We start from the raw sequence: 22,066 nt of genomic DNA, 5'->3' as shown, positions 1-22,066 counted from the left end.
TGTTCAGGGACTATTCAAAGCAATAAATTAGTAACTTGTAACTAATTTAACTGGAACCTATAGCAAGCATTTTTCAAAGCATGGAGTCATATCTGTACCACCATTCTGCTACCATCAATCAGAGAGTCACAAAAGAGAATATGGAGTGGGTGGGGGGCGGGCATGGCATGGCTGCAGTCAGTTGGGAGAAGTGGGTATGGTCAAACCCTGACCACCCCCTTTCGCTTTGTTCCTTTTTGCAGGAATTCATGAGGCTGACAGTGTCGGACATGCTGGTAACATATATCATCATCCTGCTGGGCGACTTCCTGCGGGCTTGTTTTGTCCGGTTCATGAACTACTGCTGGTGCTGGGACCTGGAGGCTGGATTTGTAGGTCACCGTTTCCTGAACATTCTGCAGAAAGGCGTTCCAACCATTCTCTCTGATACAGTTAGATGCATTCTATTATTTTCTTTAGATGTTTAATGTTAATCTCTACTCTGTGAAGTAGTAAAGTATTTCATTTTTTCCTAGGCAAGACACAAGATCCAATAGGTAAAAAAGTGTTTTTTTAATATTTTCAAACTTTAAATTCCCAAGATTTAACCTTCCGGTATTCGGATTTGGCATGTTTCCTCTGATCCACACTCGTGTGGCCTTCCTTTTCTCTCTCCTCACTTTGTTTTCCTCTTCCCTCATTCCTGTCACTTTTTATCTCCATATCTGGAAGATAAATAAGGAAGCAGGTTTAAGCTGGCCTCAGAAAGACCCCAACTCCCACTGCAGCTCCCCAGTGTTCACACGCTTTGTGTCCTTTCAAACAGTTGACTAACCTCCAAAACTCTGAAAATTAGAATCAGGTTGAAAATGTGAATCTGTCTGAGCTCACTCCTTTCCAAGAGGAAGATGAGAAGGACAAAAGAGAATTGGAGGAGTGGTTGATTTATTTTGTTTGCTTTTAAAGCTTTCTTTACATTTGACTCCTCATTTAATTATTTGCATTTTGTTATTTATTATATTTACACCTTAGATTACTTGACTATAATCTCAAGATACATTTCTGATTAAAGCATTGATAAAACATTCTCTTAAGGGGTCTCCCAAGAACACACGGTCAACCTGCAGGCCCTAAAAGGTAAAACTCTCTCTCTCATTTTTTAAAAATTTGATTACACCTTGTGGCTTGTGGAATCTTAGTTCTCTTACCAGGGATTGAACCTGGACCCCCAGTAGTAGAAGGGTGGAGCCCTAATCCCTGGACCGCCTTGGAATTTCCAAAAAAAATTCTCATTTTTTAAATTGAAGAAGACATTGAAGAATGCTTCAAGCTTGAGAAATTTAAAACTCTTTTTAGGGGCTTCCCTACTGGCTCAATGGTAAGGAATCTGCCTGCCAGTTCAGGACCACAGTTTCGATCCCTAGTCCGGGCAAATCCCACATACCACAGGACAGCTAAGCCTGTGGTTCAACCACAAGTAATGAACCTGTGCACTACTGAGCCTGTGAGCTGCAAGTACCAAAGCCCAGGCACATTGCAAAGCCATGTGCTCTGCAACAAGAGAAGCCACTGCAATGAGAAGCCTGCACACTGCAACTGGAAAGTAGCCCCTGCTTGCCACAACCGAAGAGCAGCAACAAGCTCTCTGCAAGCAGCAATGAAGACCCAGCACAGTCAAAAATAAATAATAAATAAATCTTTAGAGAAAAAAAAAAAAAAACCTCCTTTTAAAAAGTTGAAAACCTGTTAAAGAAATAGAACCCTGAATCTAAGGTTCCTCTCTGGTCACCAGAGCAGGCTCTTTGGGGTGGAGTGGCTTGGTCAGTTGGCTGGTAGTAGGATCTGGCTGATACCACCTAACACACTTTTTCTCTCTCTCTCCTCTTTCTCTCTTTCCCTCCAGCCCTCATATGCTGAGTTTGATATTAGTGGAAATGTGCTTGGTTTGATCTTCAACCAAGGAATGATCTGGTGAGTTATGCATTTCCTCTGGGCATCACCTCATCTGGGGAGTCAAAAAGCTGGAATCCCAGGCTTAGCCTCTCAGTCATCAGGAGAGAGGCTGGACAAGTTATCTGGCCTCTCTGAGCTCCTTTCCTTCACTTGAACAGGACTAGATTTGAACCAGGACGGTGTCTGGCCCACTCTGTTGCTACCATGTACATGGCAAGCGGAGAGAAGAGTGAAGGAGAGAGAAGGAAAAAAGGAAGAGGGAGGAAGGAGAGAGGAGAGAAGCAAGAAAGGAAAAAGGAAAAAGTAGGATGAGAAGGAAGGAAGAGAAAGAAAGGGAGGGAGAAGGAAGTGGTGGGGAGGAAAGATAGGAAAGAGGGAGACACATGAACTAAGGAAGCTGCCTGACTTCAGCCAAAGGCTTTCAAGTGTGTTAGTTGCTCAGTCATGTCCAACTCTTTGTGACCCCATGCACTGTAGCCCGCCAGGCTCCTCTGTCCATGGGATTCTCCAGGCAGGAATACTGGAGTCGGTTGCCATTTCCTTCTCCAGGGGATCTTCCTGACCCAAGGATTGAACCCTGGTCTCCTGCATTGCAGGCAGTTTCTTTATCATCTGACCCACCAGGGGACCTGGCAAAGGCTTTCAAGGGCTCATTGCAAGCCAACATCCAATTCTTTTAATTTAAGGACTTCAGATACTTTTCTGAGCAGCAGTGCAGTTTAATGGAGACCGCAGAGTAACAGGCGGCCATGTAATTTGCTCCATGGCTGGAGGTGGGGCAGTGGTAAAATCCTGGCCAGAACCCAAGCCAGTAATGCTTGGAGCATCCCTGTCCTGAGGAATGGATGGCTATGGCTTAGTGATAAATGTCCTGGCTAAGTGTGAGATCCCTTCCCTTGGGACCTACAGGGAAGGCAGCAAGGCCTCCTGCCCCTAGCCCATCAGCCCCATTTCCTTCTGCCATCTTTCCCTGGCCTCTCCTGCTGTCCAGTCAACCAGGTGTGCCATCTCTGCCCTTCCAGGATGGGTTCCTTCTACGCCCCAGGACTGGTGGGCATCAATGTGCTGCGCCTGCTGACCTCCATGTACTTCCAGTGCTGGGCGGTGATGAGCAGCAATGTCCCCCATGAACGCGTGTTCAAGGCCTCCCGCTCCAACAACTTCTACATGGGCCTCCTGCTGCTGGTGCTCTTCCTCAGCCTCCTGCCCGTGGCCTACACCATCATGTCCCTTCCGCCCTCCTTCGACTGCGGGCCGTTCAGGTGCACAGTCTTGGTTGGAGGGGAGCAGCTCCTCTCCTGGGGCAGTCTGCTCAGAGGTCTCAGGCCCAGAATTCCAGTTCTGATATCACATCAGCCTGCAAAAGGCCATGGAGTGGAGCTTTGGGCAAGTTATTAACACTGTCAACAGAGCTTTCTGCAGGATGGAGATGTTCTGTGTCTGTGCTATCCAACATGGTAGCCACCAGCCACATCTGGCTGTGAAGCACTCAAAATGAGGACCAAGAAGTTCAATTTCTAATTTTATTTCATTTTAATTAATTTTAATGTAAATAACCAGCAGTGGCTAATGGCTACCATATTTGTTATGGTATGGTTATGGTTCTCCAACTCATATGGTATGGTTATGGTTCTCCAACTCATAGTTAGAACTATGGTTCTAACTTTTTAACATGTGGATAATCTACTGCCCTGGATTACCTTAGGATGAGTTAACAGGGGGTATTCTGAAAATGAAATGACCATCCATTTACAAGTGCCATTCAAATGTGAAGCAGCTGCCGAGACTCTTGACCTGGTCCCCGTGCTCTACAGAGCACTATGGGCCAGACTAGGTTCAGAGACACTGTATAAAGAGATAATTATGTAAGGAGGTAGATGGAGAGGTAATGTGCATCCACTACTCTGTTTTCAAATGCAACACCCTCTGAAAACAAAGCCCTTTCTTTCCTGCGTAAAAAAAGACTCTGTGGTTCAAGAGTTTGGGATCCTGCCCCCGCTATCAGCCACTTCCTTACTTAGAAATGCGCAGTGCACACTCCTTTATTCAAGGCTCTGCAGTAGCGTGCAGTGACAAATGGTGTGCAAGCTGGTGCCTCTATCCCCGCTAACCACAGATCCTTGCTTCACAGAACACCATCCAGGGCCAGGAGGAGGGTGAGGCAAGTAAGGTGCCCACCCTGCACTTGTACAACCCCGAGGGCAGTACCTCCTTAAACTGTGCGCCCAAGGCCTCACCCACCTCACTCTAGTCCCGTCCCTGCCTGCTAACATGGGTCCACACGCTTTGGGAAATGCTGGGCTGGAACTTGGTTTATAACGTTCTGACCTTGAGAAAGCCTGTGGTTGTGCCTCACAGCAAAGGCCTGGAATTCTGAGGAGTCCTTGGCAGGAGGGCTCACAGCAGAGTGTGATGGGGCTGCAAAGGGGTCCAGACAGGAGGAAAAGGGAGGCTGAATCCGGAGTGGAGGGCCACACTGACTGAGCAATAGGAGGCCTGCATGCCAGGCTGAGGGGCAACCACAGCGGCAGAAGTGGCAGAAGCCTCTTTTGGCTTCTTCCTGAGCAAGGTTTGGAAGGCTGGGCTCTGGAAGTGAACACTGGTGCCCCTTTTCCCAGACCACCCACCTGTCCCAGGCAGGAGGTCAGTGAGTGGGCCCCCATCATGTCTGGCCCTCAGCACCTGCCCCACTCTTGCTTCATCTGCTTCCTGAGGCCCTTGACAGCCGACCCCCAGATAGCAGAGAAACGGACCTGAAGAGCCTAGGAGAACATATAGCTGCCACCTCCTTCCTATCACTCTTCTGATCAAAACCCACCAGCAGCTAGAACATTCATCACAGCTGTTCTCTCACTTGCTTCAGTGAAAGTGAAAGTCGCTCAGTCCTGTCTGACTCTTCATGACCTCATGGACCATGCAGTCCGTAGGATTCTCCAGGCCAGAATACTGGAGTGGGTAGCCTTTCCTTTCTCCAGGGGATCTTCCCAACCCAGGGATCAAACCCAGGTCTCCCGCATTGTGGGTGGATTCTTTACCAGGTAAGCCACAAGGGAAGCCCAAGAATACTGGAGTGGGTAGCCTATCCCTTCTCCAGGGGATCTTCCTGACCCAAAAATTGAACCAGGGTCTCCTGCATTGCAGGGGGATTCTTTACCAACTGAGGTGTCAGGAAAGCCACTTGCTTCGGAGCTTTACTCAGTGGCCTCATTTTCAGTGAGGCCTTCCCGAGAGACAGTAACTAAAATCACACATACATACACACACATACACCTTATCATTACTTCTGATTATCACATCTCTTTATCAACATCTAGCATGCCACTCTTTTTCCTTTTTTAATCTTATTTGTTGCCCATCTCCCCACCAGATCATAAGCTCCATGAAGGTGTGATTTTCTCTTTCTTCCTTTCTCTCTGGTTTACACCCGGTATCTAGGAGAAAACATCTGGTTTATGGTCAATGCTTTAACCAGCCTCTTCACCTTGCATAAATTCACTTTTCCAGGGGGGGACTTAGGGTTTGGACCAAATCCAGGCAGGCAACAGAAATGAGTGAGGTGGACAGCATTGTACAGCATGAAGTTAAAAGTAAGAGTTGGCAAACTATAGCCATGGGCCAAATCCAGACCACCCCTTGTTTTTGTAAATAAAGTTTTATTGAGATACAGCCTCATGCATTTGCTTGCATATAATCTATGGCTGCTTTCTAATTACAACAGCAAAATTTGAGTAGCTCCAACAGAGACCACCTGGTTCACAAAGTCTAAAATCTTTTCAGAGAAAAATTGCCACCTCCATGATTTAGAGCATAGCATCTAGAGCCTGATCTGTCGTTTGCCAGCTGGGTCATCTTGAACAAGTTACACTGCAAGTTCATCACCTCTGAGATGGAAACAATGGTAGTGCCTCCTTCATAGAGTGGCTGTAAGGATTTAGTGGGCTATTAATCTATTGAGTACTTGGAGAAGTGTGCTAATCCTTAGTAGGACATATATACAAGTTTGTTAGTTTCAGTCCTGCCAAAATCCAGGGTAGCTGGTAGTCATAACAATACTATGAGGTGGTAAGCATTTTCTATACCAGGGATCAGCTAACTTTTTCTTTTAGAGCCTGAAAGTACATATTTTAGGCTTTGGGGATCAAGAGGCAAAAATCAAGACTATTATGTAGGTACTTCTATAATAACAGGAGAGGAACAAACATCCACAAAGTTTTTATTGACAAAATTAAAAATATGATAATAATAGAGTATAATTTTTTGTAATACAGGGCTATGAATGAGAAGAATGGAATTCTTCTGAGGGAAAGGAGGTGATATTTCACACAATAGTAGGTCAAAGTCGCTATTCTCTATCGTCAAAAATCAGGGGATTCCTTGGTGGTCCAGTGGTTAAGACTGCACTTCCACTGCAGGGGGTGTGTATTCAGTCCCTGGTTGGGGAACTAAGATCCCACAGGCCATGCAGCCAAAAAAAAAAAAAAAGTCAATTGTCCTGCCCAGACTGCTGCCTTTGCTGCCTGGATCCACTTTAGTAACATGGCAACACATCTACCACCATAGGAAAAAAAATTGACACAAGCTTCATTACTGCACAGCATTGAACTGCTGTGCAGTAGGACAAGTCAGGATATTCAGTTTCTATTTCTGATAAAAATTTACAGATATTAAAATGATTAAAAGTCATGAGAGAAAATGTTTACCATTGACATTGTTGATTCAGTTGTACGTGACAGATTCAAATGTTTTCTGCAAATTACTTAGTGATGAATAAGAATAACCATAGTCTGCACAAACTGAAAATTTCACAAGCTATGTTAATTTGTTCAGTTGTGCCTTCTTCTTCACTGTATATAGTTTGACCATTGTCAGTTGTAGCACATCATAGCAGAATTCTACTTGTAGAATTCTACATGTAGCACATTCTACTTCATTTCAGTTGTGCTGAATCCCAGTCAATTCAGTTGTACTAAATTAGTGTTTTCTCAATTTCTTTGAGAAAATTTCACCCATATGTGTCCTGCACAGAATATTCATAAGAGTTAATTCTCCGGTCACCTCAGACTTGGCGTTAACTCCTCAAATAAACAACCGAGCAGTATCAGTTACATCTATTGACTCATCAAAAGCCAAGGAAAGCCACTTGAGATCACTTGCCTTGTGTCTGAATAGGACATTGTTCTCAATGTCTTCAACTCCTCAAGCAGCTGCTCTTGGTGGAAAATCTAGAAGTTTTAAGTTTATTTTCTCTGAATACGTTTCTTTAGCTCCTATAATTTAATTACTTCATCACTGGTAAATGAGAAACGTGATTTTGGAAACTAGAGGAAAGGGGATCCTTGTTGTATAGAGACAGAACGTTTAGCTAAACTATGTCCTTCTGTTACATGGAAAATTAAATTTGTAAATGATAAACTTGAATGTTTAGCTGAGAATGTTTTTCTCAAGATCAATCTTAGTAAAAACTATTTTTCTCTGTTTTTCATTGAAGTATAGCTGATTTACAATGTTGAGCCAATTTTTGTTGTACAGCAAAGTAACTCAGTTATATACATGCATACATTCTTTTTTTAAATATTCTTTTCCATTACAGTTTATCCCAGGAGATTGGATATAACTTCCTGTTCTATAAGTAGCACCTTGTTTATCCATTCTAAATGTAATAGCTTGCGTCTAACCCCAAACTCTTCCCCCAACCCCCCACTCCTTGTCAACTACAAGTCTGTTCTCTGTGAGTCTGTTTCTGATTTGTGGATAAATTCATTTGTGTTATATTTTAGATTCCACATATAAGTGATATTATATGGTATTTCTTTTTCTCTTTCTGACTCACTTAATATGATAATCTCTAATTGTGTCCATGTTGCTGCAAATGGCATTATTTCATTCTCTTTAAGTTTCATTCTCTTTAAGTAGTTTTCCTTTGTATATATGTACTACATCTTCTGTATCCATTTATCTGTCAGTGGATACTTAGATTGTTTCCATGTGCTGGCTATTGTGAATAGTGCTGCTATAAACATAGGGCTGCATGTATCTTTTTGAATTATAGTTTTGTCCAGGTATATGCCCAGGAGTGGAATTGCTGGGTTATATGGTAGTTCTATTTTTCAGTTATTTTAAGGAACCTCTATAACGTTCTCCATAGTAGCTGCACCAATTTACATTCCCACCAACAGTGTAGGAGAGTTTCCTTTTCTCCACCTCCTCTCCAGCATTTATTTGTAGACTTTTTCATGATGGCCATTCTGATCAGTGTGAGGTGGTACCTCATTGTAGTTTTAAGTAATTAATTTTTTATTTTATTTTTGTTTGTGCTGGGTCTTCATTGCTGTGTGCAGGCTTTCTCTAGTTGCTGAGAGTGGGGGCTACTCTCCAGTTGTGGTGCTCAGGCTTCTCACTGCGGTGGCTCCTCTTCTTGCGGAGCACAGGCTCCAGGGACACGAGCTTCAGAAGTTGTGGTGCATCAGTTTAGCTGCTCGCAGGATTGAACCTGTGTCCTCTGTACTGACAGGCAGATTCCCATCCACTGAACCACCAAGGAAATCCCTTACTGTAGTTTTTATTTGCATTTCCCTAATAATTAGTGATGGTGAGCATCTTTTCATGTTCCTACTGGTCATCTGTATATCTTCTTTAGAGAAATGTCTATTAAGATGTTCTGTCCATTTTTCAGCTGAGTGGTTTGTTTTTCTGTTGTTGAGTTTATAAGCTGTTTGTATATTTTGGAGATTATAGATGAGGATATTTCTGAGCAGTGTTGAAGGTGCAGCCTGGTTACTTCTTGCCATTTATACTAAAATGTAAGAAAGAGACAAATTGAGGAAAGAACTGATAAGCAAAAAAGAACCAGGACTTGATGATTTTAGAAATTCTCAGCCTAGTCAGATTGCAGAAGACACCAAGAGCAGATTCTCTGTCAGGAAAGTATGCTCTAAGCAGAAAGTCAAGGGGGAGGCTGAATAACCTTCTGCTAGCACTTCTAAAGGATCATAAGATCTGAATATTCATTCACACAGAAGATTCTTTTAAGAATCTTTAAAGAAGGTTGTTTAACTCAGATCCTCTCAACCATCTCAGCAGAAGCTAGAAAAAGAATATCCAGGAATGATCTGTGTAGGACTCTCTTGTGTAGTGAACTGAATTCCCACCACATGGGTAGAAGATCCACCAGGTATTTGAGATGTTGTTATGAGCAGTAACACAGCTTGGACTGAAAGGGGAAGAAAAAAGACAAAATGAAGGAAGCTGTTGGACTCCAAATATTCTACAGACAGTAAACAGGCTAATTAAATCTCCTTAGCTGAAACATGTGTTACTCTTCAAGAACAAAGAAGGATAACTCCAAGGCCAGAGTTTTGGACCTGGAGGGCAGAGCTGCAGGCAGGTATGTCAAGCCAAGGAAAGATTATTTTCAGGTCTTTGAAATCTAATGGAATGTGGCTGATTGGATTTCAAAATTGCTAGGAACTTGTGATTCCTTTCTTCCTTTCTTTTTCTCCTTTTTGAATTGGAATGTCTATAACTGCTATCCTATGGCTGGTCCACCATTGTGTTTTGAGAGTAAATAACATGACTGAAGTGACTGAGCATGCACGTACAACTTGCTTTCTAGCTTCACAGCTCTCATTAGAGATAGAAAGGAATTTTGCCCCTAAAATGTATCATACTCTTGAGTCTCATCTACATCTGATTTAGATGATGAGATTTGGGACTTTGAGTCCATGATATTTAGATGAGATGAGACTTCACCATGTAGGATGGTGGTGAATGTATTTTGCAGGTAGAATGAGTATGAATCTTTGAACCCAGAGAGCAGACTGGTGGGCTATATAATGGTTCCCCAAAATATCTAGATCCTAATTCTTGGAATGGTACTTTATATATCATAATGACCTTTGGTTATCTGATTAAGGATGTTGAGATGGGGAGGTTATCTGAATTAGGCCCTAAAGTGAAAGTGAAGTGAAGTGATGTCCAACTCTGTGAGACCCCATGTACTGTAGCCTACCAGGGTCCTCCAGGCAAGAATACTGGAGTGGGTTGCCATTTCCTTCTCCAGGGGATCTTCCTGACTCATGACTCAGACATCAAACCCAGGTCTCCTGCACTGCAGGCAGACGCTTTAACCTCTGAGCCACCAGGGAAAGCCCTGAAGGGCCCTAAATAGCAAGTGTCCTTATTAGAGAGAGGCAGAGGGAGATTTGACTATAAAAGATCAGTAAGTGGTGTGACTTTGAAAACAGGAAGAGATTTGAAGCTTTTATGCTGCTAGCTTTGAAAAGAGAAAGGGGCCATGAGCCAAGGAATGCAAGGAATGAATCTCTGAAAGCTAAAAAAGGAAAGGAAACCATCTTCCTTAGAGCCTCCCTCTGAAAGGGGAGCAGCCTTGCCAACACCTTGGTTTCAGTCCAGTGAAACCATTTCAGACTTTTTGGGCTCCAGAACTGTAAGAGAATAGTTTGTCTTGTTTTAAGCCACCTATGTGGTAATTTGTTATACAGTAATCACTGAAAATTGTTACATCATCTAATACATTGTAATTCAATGACAAAATAATCTACACTCTATTGTGACTTAAGCATAACATTTGAAGTCCACTTTTCTTGTTTTTACAAAATGGCTATGCACTGGTAATTTTAAAAATAATAAATGTCATAATATGGTGATATGTATGGCACTTGAAATGCTGTCATGTTACAACTACATCATTGCAATTTATAGTGTGCTGTGCAACAGTGCTAAACATTGAGATGGCCACGCCATCTCTAACACAACTACTCATCTCTGCTATTACAGTACAAAACAGCCACAGGCAATACACAAATGAATGAGCACGGCTGTGTTCCAATAAAACTTATTTACAGACACTGAATTTTTATGAGTCTCAAAATATTATTCTTCTTTTGATCTTTTCCAATTACTTAAAAATGTAAAAACCATTCTTAGCCCCCAGGCCTTATAATATCAGGTAGCAAGCAGAATTTGGTCCATGGGCCTTTGCTGGCCAGTCCTAACTGACACATAAGAGAAAAGCAAAGCTTCTAGATGCAACATTTTGCATCCTCAATATTTCATATGAATTCATGTATATATTCTCCAAACAATCTTCTGAGGCAAATGCTGTTATTATATTTATAATACCATATTATACTACATCATTATTGCACTATATTATACAGATGAGGAAACCAACACAGAGAAATTTTCAGTATCTTACCCAAAGATATCAAATCTCTGCAGCACTACCCAATAGAACTAGATGAGGGGAAAAACTCCACACTGGCTCCTCAAATACAGTAGCTACTACATGACTACTGAGCACTTGGAATGTGTGACTAATATATTGAATTTTTAATTTAGTTTTAATAGTCACATTGGACAGTACAGCTCTACCAGGGAGAGTGAGGGTATGAATACAGGCAGAAGGTAAGAAAATTGTCTGTGGTGTCCCACAGCTAATAAATGCAGGAGTGAGGATTTAAATCAGGAATTTCAAAACACAAATTTCATTTCTTGGCACCAAACTACCAATCAAAAACCAACAGCAGTCAGTAATCTCTGGGCAGGTATTTGTGGAAGGCAGTCTACAAAATGGTTGTTAGGTATTCAAAGAATATCAAAATTACTGTTGTAAACTGTCCAGGAGCCTACCCTAGGCAAGCAATCTCCTAGAATTACAACCTGAAGACTAACTGTAGGTATCTTTGAGTCACCATGAGGGTGTCCATCACATCAGTCTCTGGAGAGCTGCCCCCAAGTCCAGGGGCCCAGAGGAACCTCCATGTTGGTCTCTAAGCCACATCATAGACCACTTTCTCCCATGAGAGGACACAAGGAAAAAAAAACAAACATCTTCATCTTGCCAAGGAAGGGGCCAGGCACAGGAGACCAAGGTCTGAAAAATCATGAGGCATCGTGGGCTGGGGAGTCAGGATGCTGAGGCAGCCCTGAGCCCTCACCTACACGACATCCCCTCATGGGGCCTTTTTTCTTTTTTCCATTTTTATTGGAGTACAATGTTGTGTTATTTTCTGCTGTACAGCAAAGTGAATCAGCTGTTTGTATACATGTATTTCCTCTTTTCTGGATTTCCTTCCCATTTAGGTCACCACAGAGCATTGAGCAGAGTTCCCTGTGTCACACAGTAGGTGCTCATTAGTTATCTGTTTCATACATAGTGGTGTCTATGTGTCAATTCACTGCAGTCCCTATGCAGAAGAACTCTGTTCTTCCAGGAGAGCAGTGGTGAGTGGCGGCCTGGACCCTCCAAGTATGGACACAGTCATTCACACCATATGAGCTAAGAAATATGCTATAATGTATCCTCTCCTCTTTCCAGTGGGAAAAACAGAATGTATGACGTCATCCAAGAGACAGTTGAAAATGATTTCCCAACCTTCCTGGGCAAGATCTTTGCCTTCCTCGCCAATCCAGGCCTGATCATTCCAGCCATCCTGCTGATGTTGTAAGTTCGCCGGGAGCCATGGCCCTGCCTCATGGAGACCTCCCCTTGCAGTTGAGACTTCCTTGGCAGGTCCTTCTTTCTTGCCCTCTCAACCTAGATTTCCCAGAAGTAGATCCTCCGACAAGGATTTAAGTGCAAGTAGTTTCCTGGAGGGGGCAGTGTGTGTAGGGACGTAAGACAGAGAAGGGACAGGAAGGTGCATTCTAACTCCTGCGGTGACTTTAATCCTGATGGAAGTTCTGGGAAACAGTGTGCCTCTGAGTTATCCTGCTCAAGGGTGAGAGATCGGGACTTTTTTTTTTTTTTCATTTATTTTTATTACTTGGAGGCTAATTACTTTACAATATTGTAGTGGTTTTTGCCATACATTGACATAAATCAGCCATGGATTTACATGTGTTCCCCATCCTGATCCCCCCTCCCACCGCCCTCCCCATCCCATCCCTCTGGGTCTTCCCAATGGACCAGCCCTGAGCACTTGTCTCATGCATCCAACCTGGGCTGGCGATCTGTTTCACACTTGATAATATACATGTTTCAGTGCTATTCTCTCAGATCATTCCACCCTCACCTTCTCCCAGAGTCCAAAAGTCTGTTCTATACATCTGTGTCTCTTTTTCTGTCCTGCATATAGGGTTATCGTTACCATCTTTTAAAATTCCATATATATGCATTAGTATACTGTATTGGTGTTTATCTTTCTGGCTTACTTTACTCTGTATAATGGGCTCCAGTTTCATCCATCTCATTAGAACTGATTCAAATGTATTCTTTTTAATGGCTGGGTAATGTTCCATTGTGTATATGTACCATAGCTTTCTTATCCATTCGTCTGCTGATGGGCATCTAGGTTGCTTCCATGTCCTGGCTATTATAAATAGTGCTGTGATGAACATTGGGGTACACGTGTCTCTTTCAGATCTGGTTTCTTCAGTGTGTATGTCCAGGAGTGGGATTGCTGGGTCATATGGCAGTTCTATTTCCAGTTTTTTAAAGAATCTCCACACTGTTCTCCATAGTGGCTATAGATCGGGACATTTTAGATCAGTTCCCATCCATCACAGGTTGAGTGCCGCTGGGAGACATGGCAGGGGAGAGGTGTTGGTTAACTCCCCGGTAGTTTGGGCCAGCTGCATCCACGGGCAGGAATGATTTTTGTGCAGGCTGGAGAGGAGGCATCAGGCACTGGCAACTGCATGTCTTTCAGGGAACACACTGAAGACAGGGCCCAAGGATAAGAGGAGTCTGGCAGCCGCTGAAGCTCTCTCCAAAACGTCCACCAGAAATATCAAAGACCTACCCCTCAAGAAAGCTGAGGCTGATGCAGCCTGTCCCTGGCTGGGCTCATGGGGTTTCTCTGCAGAGCACCCTGTGCATGAGAGCATTCAGTACATTTGTCACCATCATCCTCACAGACTGAACATGTGAGTGGGCTTGGTGATCTCCGTGTCCCCAATACCAGCTCCATGGCTGGGGCATAGAAGGCAAACAATGAATGTTCAAGGAAGGAAGAGGGCAGTATAAAATATTCCCAACATACAGACATATACAGACAGTCATGTACAAGATCACAAGATTAAACAGATGTTAACATTTAGCAATATTTGCTTCCAATTGGTTTCTTTTTAAAAGAAATAAACATTACACTTCCAGCCCACCTAATCTTTCTCTCTCCCTCCCTCTCCAAAGGTAACCGCTATTTGAATTTTAATCATTTTCAATCTGAACCATTTAATCACATGTATGTACTATTGTTTTTGAGTTATAAAATTTTTCATGACTGGTTCAGACTACACAGCTTTCCTCACTCACATTATGTTTGGTGGACTTTCTCATGTGGATGCATGAACATACATTTTAATGACTCTTCTGTGTTTCATTGTGTCTCATAAATAATCAATAAACAATCTATAATAGGAAGAGAAAAGGATTTTATTTGAGCCAAACTGAAGACTATATCCCAGAAGACAGCCTCTTAGATAACTCTGAGAAGCTGCTCCAGAGAATCCTGGTTTTCAGCACACTTTTATATCTTGTCAGAACAAAGAACATTAAACAAATCAGGGATACATTCCTTCAGTTTCAAAAACAAGAAATAGATCAGCACATACACAATGAGTCAGTATGGCCTTGGCACCTGGGAAGGGAGTCTTATCATTGAAGGACTGGAATTGGAATCCTAGGAAAGGAGACATTTAATCTTTATTTTTCACATGGACATTCTTTACTTCTAGTCAATGCACCCTTTTCTTTCATCATTAAAGCTGATATAGGAATCCCCTGGCGGCCTAGTAGTTAACATTCTGGACTTTCATTGCCCTGGCTCAATCTCTGGTCAGGAACTGAGATCCTATAAGCCAAGAGGAGAAAACAAAGAAAGAAAGAAAGCAGATGTACAATGTATGCTTCATAGGCCACACACAGGCTATTTCAGTTAGCATAAAATTCAAGTCAACTCATCTTTAGGCCAGAATGACCCCCAAACCTCAGTATGTGAAAATTGCTTTTATCAGTTGTATGAATAAACCATAATTTACCCATTTCTCTGAATAGAGATAGGTTGTTTCTGCTTTTCTGCTATTGCAAATGTTCTCCTTATATATGTCTCCTTGTACACAGAGTTTTCTCTAAAACAGACTTCCAGAAGTGGAATGGCTGGGTCATAGGTATGTGTTTCTTCAATCTTTGTAGACAGTGCTGAATTGCTCTCCAAAATAGGTATATTTCCTTACATCCTTGATTTCAAATAGCCTCCGCTTCTAGTCTGAATGTGAGGGAAGGCTGACACGGTAGCGACCACCACCTGAGGAAATTCTGCAACCCAAATGCCAAAGCTGAACTTGAAGGCTGCACGGGAAAACACTAAGCTTGGAAGCAGCCTCAAAATAAACACAGCCACCCAGGAGCATTTTATCCTCGCTCATCTCCAGTTCCTCCCTAAAAAATGGGCTGTGAATTAGGAGAGCAGGTGAAGCCTGCTGGGCACCTTCCCAACAGATGTTGGTCCCTTCACCTGGCCTCCCTCTGGCCTCTCATCACCCATAGTCCTCTTAAGTCTTTGCTTCAGGAGACTCACAGGACACCTCTGACCTATACTCTGCCAAAGGCAATGTAGTTCCTCCATTCTGCCTGCAAGAGAGCTCTTGGACCCTGCTGAAGTGGCTTAGGGTGCCCCCAGGGCAAGGATCGGAAGACCCAAGCTGGGCAGCTGAGGCTTGAAATGCAGGAAGAAAAGTGACAGATAAGGACAAGCTGTCAGAGCACCTAGTCCAGGAGGCACCCCAGGCTTTTGTGGCCCCTCACTCTCAAGTGGTACATCCAGGTCATAACTCCAAATCCCAGGTCCTGTGAAAGGGAAACCAGGCTACAGCTTTAAGGACACCCAGTCAGCCAGCGGGGGCTGGCTTCTGAAAACCACAAGTCCAGGCCAGGCATTCCTATCCATGTACCCTGGGGAGAGGGCCTTCAGGGTCTATGCAGTTGTGTTTCTAGGCAAACTTGGAGCAGGTCACCTAGCACCTCTCTCTCCTCCCTCCGCATTTGAAGATTGTAGAAAGGGCTTTGGCATCAAATGTGGCCTCTGACAAGTGCTAACAGATAAGGTGGCCTTGGGCAAATGACTTAACTCTCTGCATTATGGGATGCTGACCCTTAAAGATGGAAGTCATCATTTCTTCTACACAGGGTTTCATCAAAACCATGGAGATGTGGAGTGGGATCCACATGGCACAGAGCCTGGTACCCAGGCTGCTCCTGCAGACAAGAAACACTGCCTCTCCCCTGCTTCTTCAGATTTCCAAGAAGGGGACTGATTCCTCTAGCTAACCTTTATTAAACACTCAGAGAACTAAAAATATGTTCAATAAAATAGAACAGGGATATCCAAGACCTTCTTGATATTAGGTGGGGAACTTAGGATGGTTAGACTTCCCACCACACTGCCCAGAGGCAAAGTAGGTCACCTATTCCTGAAGCCAGCTATGATTCCTCAGGTAAGGTGTCCAGCTCTCATCATTTTCCAAGATCACAGTACCCCTGGAGCATTCTTTTCTCTTGCAGCCTGGCCATCTACTACTTGAACTCAGTTTCCAAAAGCCTTTCTCGAGCAAATGCCCAGCTGAGAAAGAAAATCCAAGCGGTAAGTCTGCCGGGAGTTTTCATTAAACAAAATGTTATGTTTTTGGCTTTTGCTGATTCACCTTTTGAGCCCAGTTGGTTGTATTCTTTAAATGGCCTTCTTCTAAACCAAACCCCAAGTTATCTGTATGGTAGGAAGCAGCCTTGAGAGATTCAGTGACACCCATTTATATTCTGAGGGTATTTGGGAATATATAATAGTAATGATTCCCTGGTGGCTCAGACGGTAAAGAGTCTGGCTGCAATGCAGGAGACCGGGGTTCGATCCCTGGGTTGGGACGATACCCTGGAGAAGGAAATGGCAACCCACTCCAGTATTCTTGCCTGAAAAATCCCATGGATGGAGGAGCCTGGCAGGCAATAGTCCATAGGGTCGCAAAGAGTCAGACATGACTAAACCACTTCACTTTCTTTCAACAGTAATGACTTAAATTTTGAGCAGTTGCTAAAGAACAGGAAAAAGTCAATGGGTTAAACCAGTGTTCCAACATAATAAAACTAGTACCCACAATAACTCCTACTGATTAAAACGAGTACTAGAAATACTAAAGAAAACAGCATTGTCAGAACGACATAGCACTTGTGCCCCAAGGCCAAAGGAGCCTCTGTAAGTCCCCTCCACACCAGCGCAGCCTCTCTCAACATCTGATGACACCCTGACTCCTCTCCTGCTCTTGCAACACCCACCCCCACCTCTTTAATGTGTAAAAAGCTGGACTTCAACCCTCCCTAAGCCATGTACCCCTTGCTTTCTCACCCTCTTTTTTGGAACTAATCTCATCAGCCTCACTGCCAGTTCCCCATCCACACTTCCTTCTGTCACTCTCACTGACCTCCTGCCCAGGTGTAGGAAACCACTGAAATACAGGATTGGCTGAGGGTCTGTCTTCCCCTGGCCAGATGTTCCTTCAAATGCCATGCAAACCTGAGTTCTGGGTACCTCTCCGACCAGCGGTGAGAACAAGAACTGGTGTTTTAAGGTGGCTGCCCTCTGGATCTCACCATCCTGGGGTCCAAAACTCAAAACACCCATTTCCCTGGCCAGGACCAACGATTCATTTCTTCCCTGCAGCTCCGTGAAATTGAGAAGAGCCATAAATCTGTCAAAGGCAGAGCCACACCCAGAGATTCAGAGGACACGGATAAAGGCAACTCCAAAAATGGCACCCAGCTCACCAAAGAAGGTATATTCTATTTCATGATGATTACTTTTTACAAGGTGACAAAGAAAGTGTAAAGAGCAAATGCTATGAAATCAGATGCATATGGGACTGAAGTCAGAATTCTGACAACTACTAACTAGCTGTATGAAGTTGGGCAAATAGAAGCAAGAAGCAAGAGTAAATCATAGGTAACCTTGCAGGGTGGTGCAAATGCAGTGGGATTATGCATGTGTTTTACAGACTTCCTGGAACCAGTGGGAGGAGGAATGTCTGTAAAATGGGAAATACCAGGGTTTCCTTCATTTTTATCCTGAGTCTCTTGCCACACTTTCTATGGTGATGGTTCTTCATTTCTTCTTCATTTCTGAAGTGACTTTGCCTTCATCTCACTCCAGATCTATCATTTCCCATGTCATATCCTCTTAGTATCTGGTCACTGTAGGAGCATGCCTGGTGTCTCACCCAGATCCCTTTAAGATGCCTTGAGGTTGGCTTATATGGATCGCAGCTGCCAGGGATGGAAGACCTATTTGTTTTCTGTGCAGTTTTTTAAGAGGAAAAATAGGGACATTTGCATCTAGCCACTGCAAATCCCACCAGAACCAATTTATATTCTCTTAAAAGACAAGAAGCACTAGAACAGCTAGAATTACATGGTGAGGAAGGGCCACACACATTCCAAAGGTGTGACAGAGCTTCAGACTAATCACTGACCACCTCTACTTCGGCAGTGAGGAAAGCAAACTGAAAGAGACTGTCTCTGAGCTATTCTTGTTTTCCAAGGACTGTCCCTGTATCAAAATTAAAGTATCAGTATGCAGTAATTTTGACCTTTCATGTGGAAATTGCATGAGATGCACAAGAAATGGCTGAAAGTTTAGGAGTCAGAATTTATAGTATGGAAATTACTTACCATTTATTTGATGCCTTTATAACGTGTAGGCAAGACTTCAGAAAACAGAACCATGAAGAATCTAATCCCATAGCAGTATTTCCCTGAAGGTGAAAATCCTCAGTTCTCCAGATGTAATAGTGCAGAGAGTGACTGTGGAAGCAAGTCAGGAGGAAAAAGGGCACCTGTGTGGATATTCCTAGCAAAGGCTCATGATATTGAAATAGCAGCAGGTATTAAAATAAGTCATGAACAAGTGGGTATTACAAAAAGAGGACAAGAAGTCTGTGTGAACATAGAACCTATTCCTGGTGAGTCTCAAAAATGTATGGAAGGCATCTCAGAGCTACAGCCTTCAGTAAAATCAGCTGCAGTCTGTCCACAGCTTGGAAGGCCGGTTCAGAAATGAAATGCAGCAGAGCAAGTGGTTGAGTTTATCATGGAGCTGAAGAAGGTGTTTGAATTCACCTAATTTTTTTCACAAGGGGTAGGAAATGGAGTAAATGTGACATTATGTTGCCACATCACCAACAAAAACAAGACAAGAAATGGAATGGATGTATTTGAACATCAATGGAAAAGAAAAAATAGGTTTATAGAACATTTTCCATAAGGCAAGAAACTAACATTGGTTTGACAGTGGTCCATTCATGGACCCAGTGTCCCAAAGTTCCTGTACCCCTTATCCACTCCCTTCCCCTACTTTCTTTACTGGCTGCTGATCTAAAGTTTACCCCTCTCCAAATTTGAATTTTTTACTACAGATCTGAAGCTCTTTTGATTTTATGCTGATTAAATCAATATTGCAGTGTTTGTTTTTTTTTTTTAATGAACGGGCTATCAGAACACATCAGTGGGACTAGGATGTGTGGGGAAACTGAGGAAGGGTGTTAAACTTTCACCTGGAAAACTCCCAACAGCATCTATCGCTGCCTTCATTTAACTTCTCTTGTCATTTCCTTCTCCAAGGAATATTCCCAATCCAGGAGCTAAGCCTGGGTCTCCCGCATTGCAGATTCTTTACCATCTGAGCCACCAGGGAAGCCCTCTCTTTCTTGAAGTATTCACTAAAATGACACTGCTCTGACAAGCAGGCCTAACAGCTAATGGCTCTAACACAATAAAAATTTCTCACTCTGTAAAGCCCAAATTGGGTATTTCCATTTGATGGCCACTCTCCTCCCAAGTAGTGATGTGGGGAACCCTGGCTCTGCTCATCCTGTGACTATACCTGCATCAGGCTGGGAGTGGGAAGAGCCTAGAGGTCACACATGGATACAGTGCCCATCAAAGTCTGGACTTCGACCACAGGCCATACTATCCACAATGGAAATTTAGTCCATTTCTGTGTCCTCGAACTGGGTTTGGTGAAGAACAAGGCAGTAATTGTACCCAACTCGGAGTTAAGGAAAGGAGGGAAACAAGTAGGTGAAAGAGCTGGAAATGGATCTGATTAGCAAGGCACTGTCCTGGGGTTGATCCAGTTTCCACAACGCTTTCTATCATCATATCTGACCCTGGTAGCCATCTGTGAGCTGCTATTATAGCTCTGATTTTATTCTCAACAAAACCAGGCTCAGAGAGTCTAGCCTAAGGCCAACATTCAAAATCTAGCTCTTTATCCAGATCATACTCCTCCAACACAGCTGTTTATACCAAGAATGGGCCAAGGTGCCCCTAGGTGATCCATTCAACCATGTGAGAATCCAACCATTCTCACATCACCAAATAGGACTGGAATCTACCTAGAGCACAGGGCAGCTTCCAAGAACTCCAATTCCACACCAGGACACTGTAGGGAAATCTCCCATATCCTCATTCTTGTCTTGTTCATTTCCCAGGGACTGCACATCACCCTGCTAGCCAAAGCCAGACCCTGGACCAGAAGGCGCAGGGCCCTGGGGCCTCCAGTTCTGCCAGCAAGACTGTGCTGCCTGCCTCCCAGCTCCTCCCTGTATCTCGGGCCCCTGGTGTCAGACCAGAGTCTGGCCAAGCCCGTCCTCAGGCTCATCCTTGGAGGTCAACCTCTGGAAAGCGGGCCTGGAGACCACCCCACTGACAGCTGGGACTAATGGAGCATGGTCCTGGGGCTGATCCTCAGGCCCCACCAGCTCACCCCACCTCCCCAAACCATTCTCTTCCTCTCTTCTCTCACACACATTCATGTTCTCTCTACTCTCACTGAATGTGGGAACTTTGATTACTCAGTCTCAGGCTCTTGTTAGCTACCAAGAGGACAAAGGCTTCACCCACCTCTTCGGAGAGCTGAGCCTTCCCCCTACTAACTACCCATCCCAGAGTCCTGGCTCAGGCAGCTCTAGACCCTGCACTCACAGCAGATTCCCTCAGCTCCAGACTCAGGGAGAGGGGGCAGGGCCATGATCACCATTATAGACTTTTGCATGGAGCCCACGTGGGGACAGGTTTCTACCAGCTCCACCAACTGGGAAGAGGTTGAAGAGGGACACACATTCCTGACCACCAACCACGTCCTTCCAAAGGGGGTGATGCAGTGTAAACAAAAGGTTCAAGAAGCCAATGATAATAAAAGTAAAATGAAGTCCAGCCTTGGTGAGTGGGAAAATGGCGATTCTCCAGAAACTGGCTGGAGGAGAGCTGATGCCATCAAGCATCAAAAGTGCACTGGAGTCTCCCTGGCAGCAAGGCAAAGAGAGAGCAGCATGGTTCCTCTGACCTAATTGAAGGTATTAGTCACTCAGTTGTGTCTGACTCCAGACCCCATAGACTATGACCCACAAGGCTTCTCTGTCCATGGAATTCTCCAGGCAAGAATACTGGAGTGGGTTGCCATTTCCTTCTCCAGAGGATCTTCCTGACCCAGGGATCAAACCTGGGTCTCCTGCATTATAGATGGATTCTTTACATTCTGAGCCATCAGGGAAGCCCTGGTGAAGGAAACAAAATATTGCTCAGGGTAGAAAATTCTTCCTCATGCATGAAATTCTAAAATGAATGATTGTTTACTGTAAAGGGTTTGGGGGGGGGGGTGGAGTTCTGCAAAGGGTACAATGTAGAGCCTTGTCTCTGGTGATCACATTCTGGTTCTGTGCAGAAGTCTCATGGGGGCACCAGCCCTGGAGGCCAGACCACTGAGGAGGCCTTGCCAGCATGAGGCAAGTATCGGCAGGGTGCCAGTCTCAGTCCAGGACTCCCAGAGGTTACCCTCAGGCTTCCAAGGCTGACCAATATCCCTACTCACCCACCACAAATACAAATTATCCTGTTCTGATGACACATAACTTTATGTGAAGGAATGTATGTTATCTATTGTTACATAATAAATTATCCCCCAAACTTAACAGCTTAAAACAAACATTTGTTATCTCACACAGTTTCTGTGGATCAAGAATTTGGGATTGGCTTCACCAGGAAATTCTGGTTCTGCATATTGCAGTCACAATCTGAGGCAGGGCTACAGTCATCAGAACATTTGTCGGGAGCTGGAAGATACAGTCA

The 22,066-nt window shown here is 43.9% G+C and overlaps 1 protein-coding gene across 1 annotated transcript in view; it reads left to right on the top strand.

Moving 5' to 3' along the window:
* Positions 1-20,648, top strand: part of TMC2 (transmembrane channel like 2) — a 95,125-nt gene extending 74,477 nt beyond the window's left edge. Inside the window, exons 14-20 of the mRNA XM_043883363.1 lie at positions 243-371; positions 1,883-1,950; positions 2,955-3,194; positions 12,272-12,397; positions 16,457-16,535; positions 17,607-17,718; positions 20,431-20,648. Of these exons, the coding sequence (XP_043739298.1) occupies positions 243-371; positions 1,883-1,950; positions 2,955-3,194; positions 12,272-12,397; positions 16,457-16,535; positions 17,607-17,718; positions 20,431-20,648 (972 nt within the window). The remainder of the gene's footprint in view (positions 1-242; positions 372-1,882; positions 1,951-2,954; positions 3,195-12,271; positions 12,398-16,456; positions 16,536-17,606; positions 17,719-20,430) is intronic.
* Positions 20,649-22,066: the final 1,418 nt, after the last annotated feature.

This window comes from Cervus elaphus, chromosome 23, assembly GCF_910594005.1.
Source record: "Cervus elaphus chromosome 23, mCerEla1.1, whole genome shotgun sequence".
Taxonomy (NCBI): domain Eukaryota; kingdom Metazoa; phylum Chordata; class Mammalia; order Artiodactyla; family Cervidae; genus Cervus; species Cervus elaphus.
Note: the sequence above shows the minus strand (reverse complement) of the source record. Positions and strands in the feature narration are given on the sequence as shown.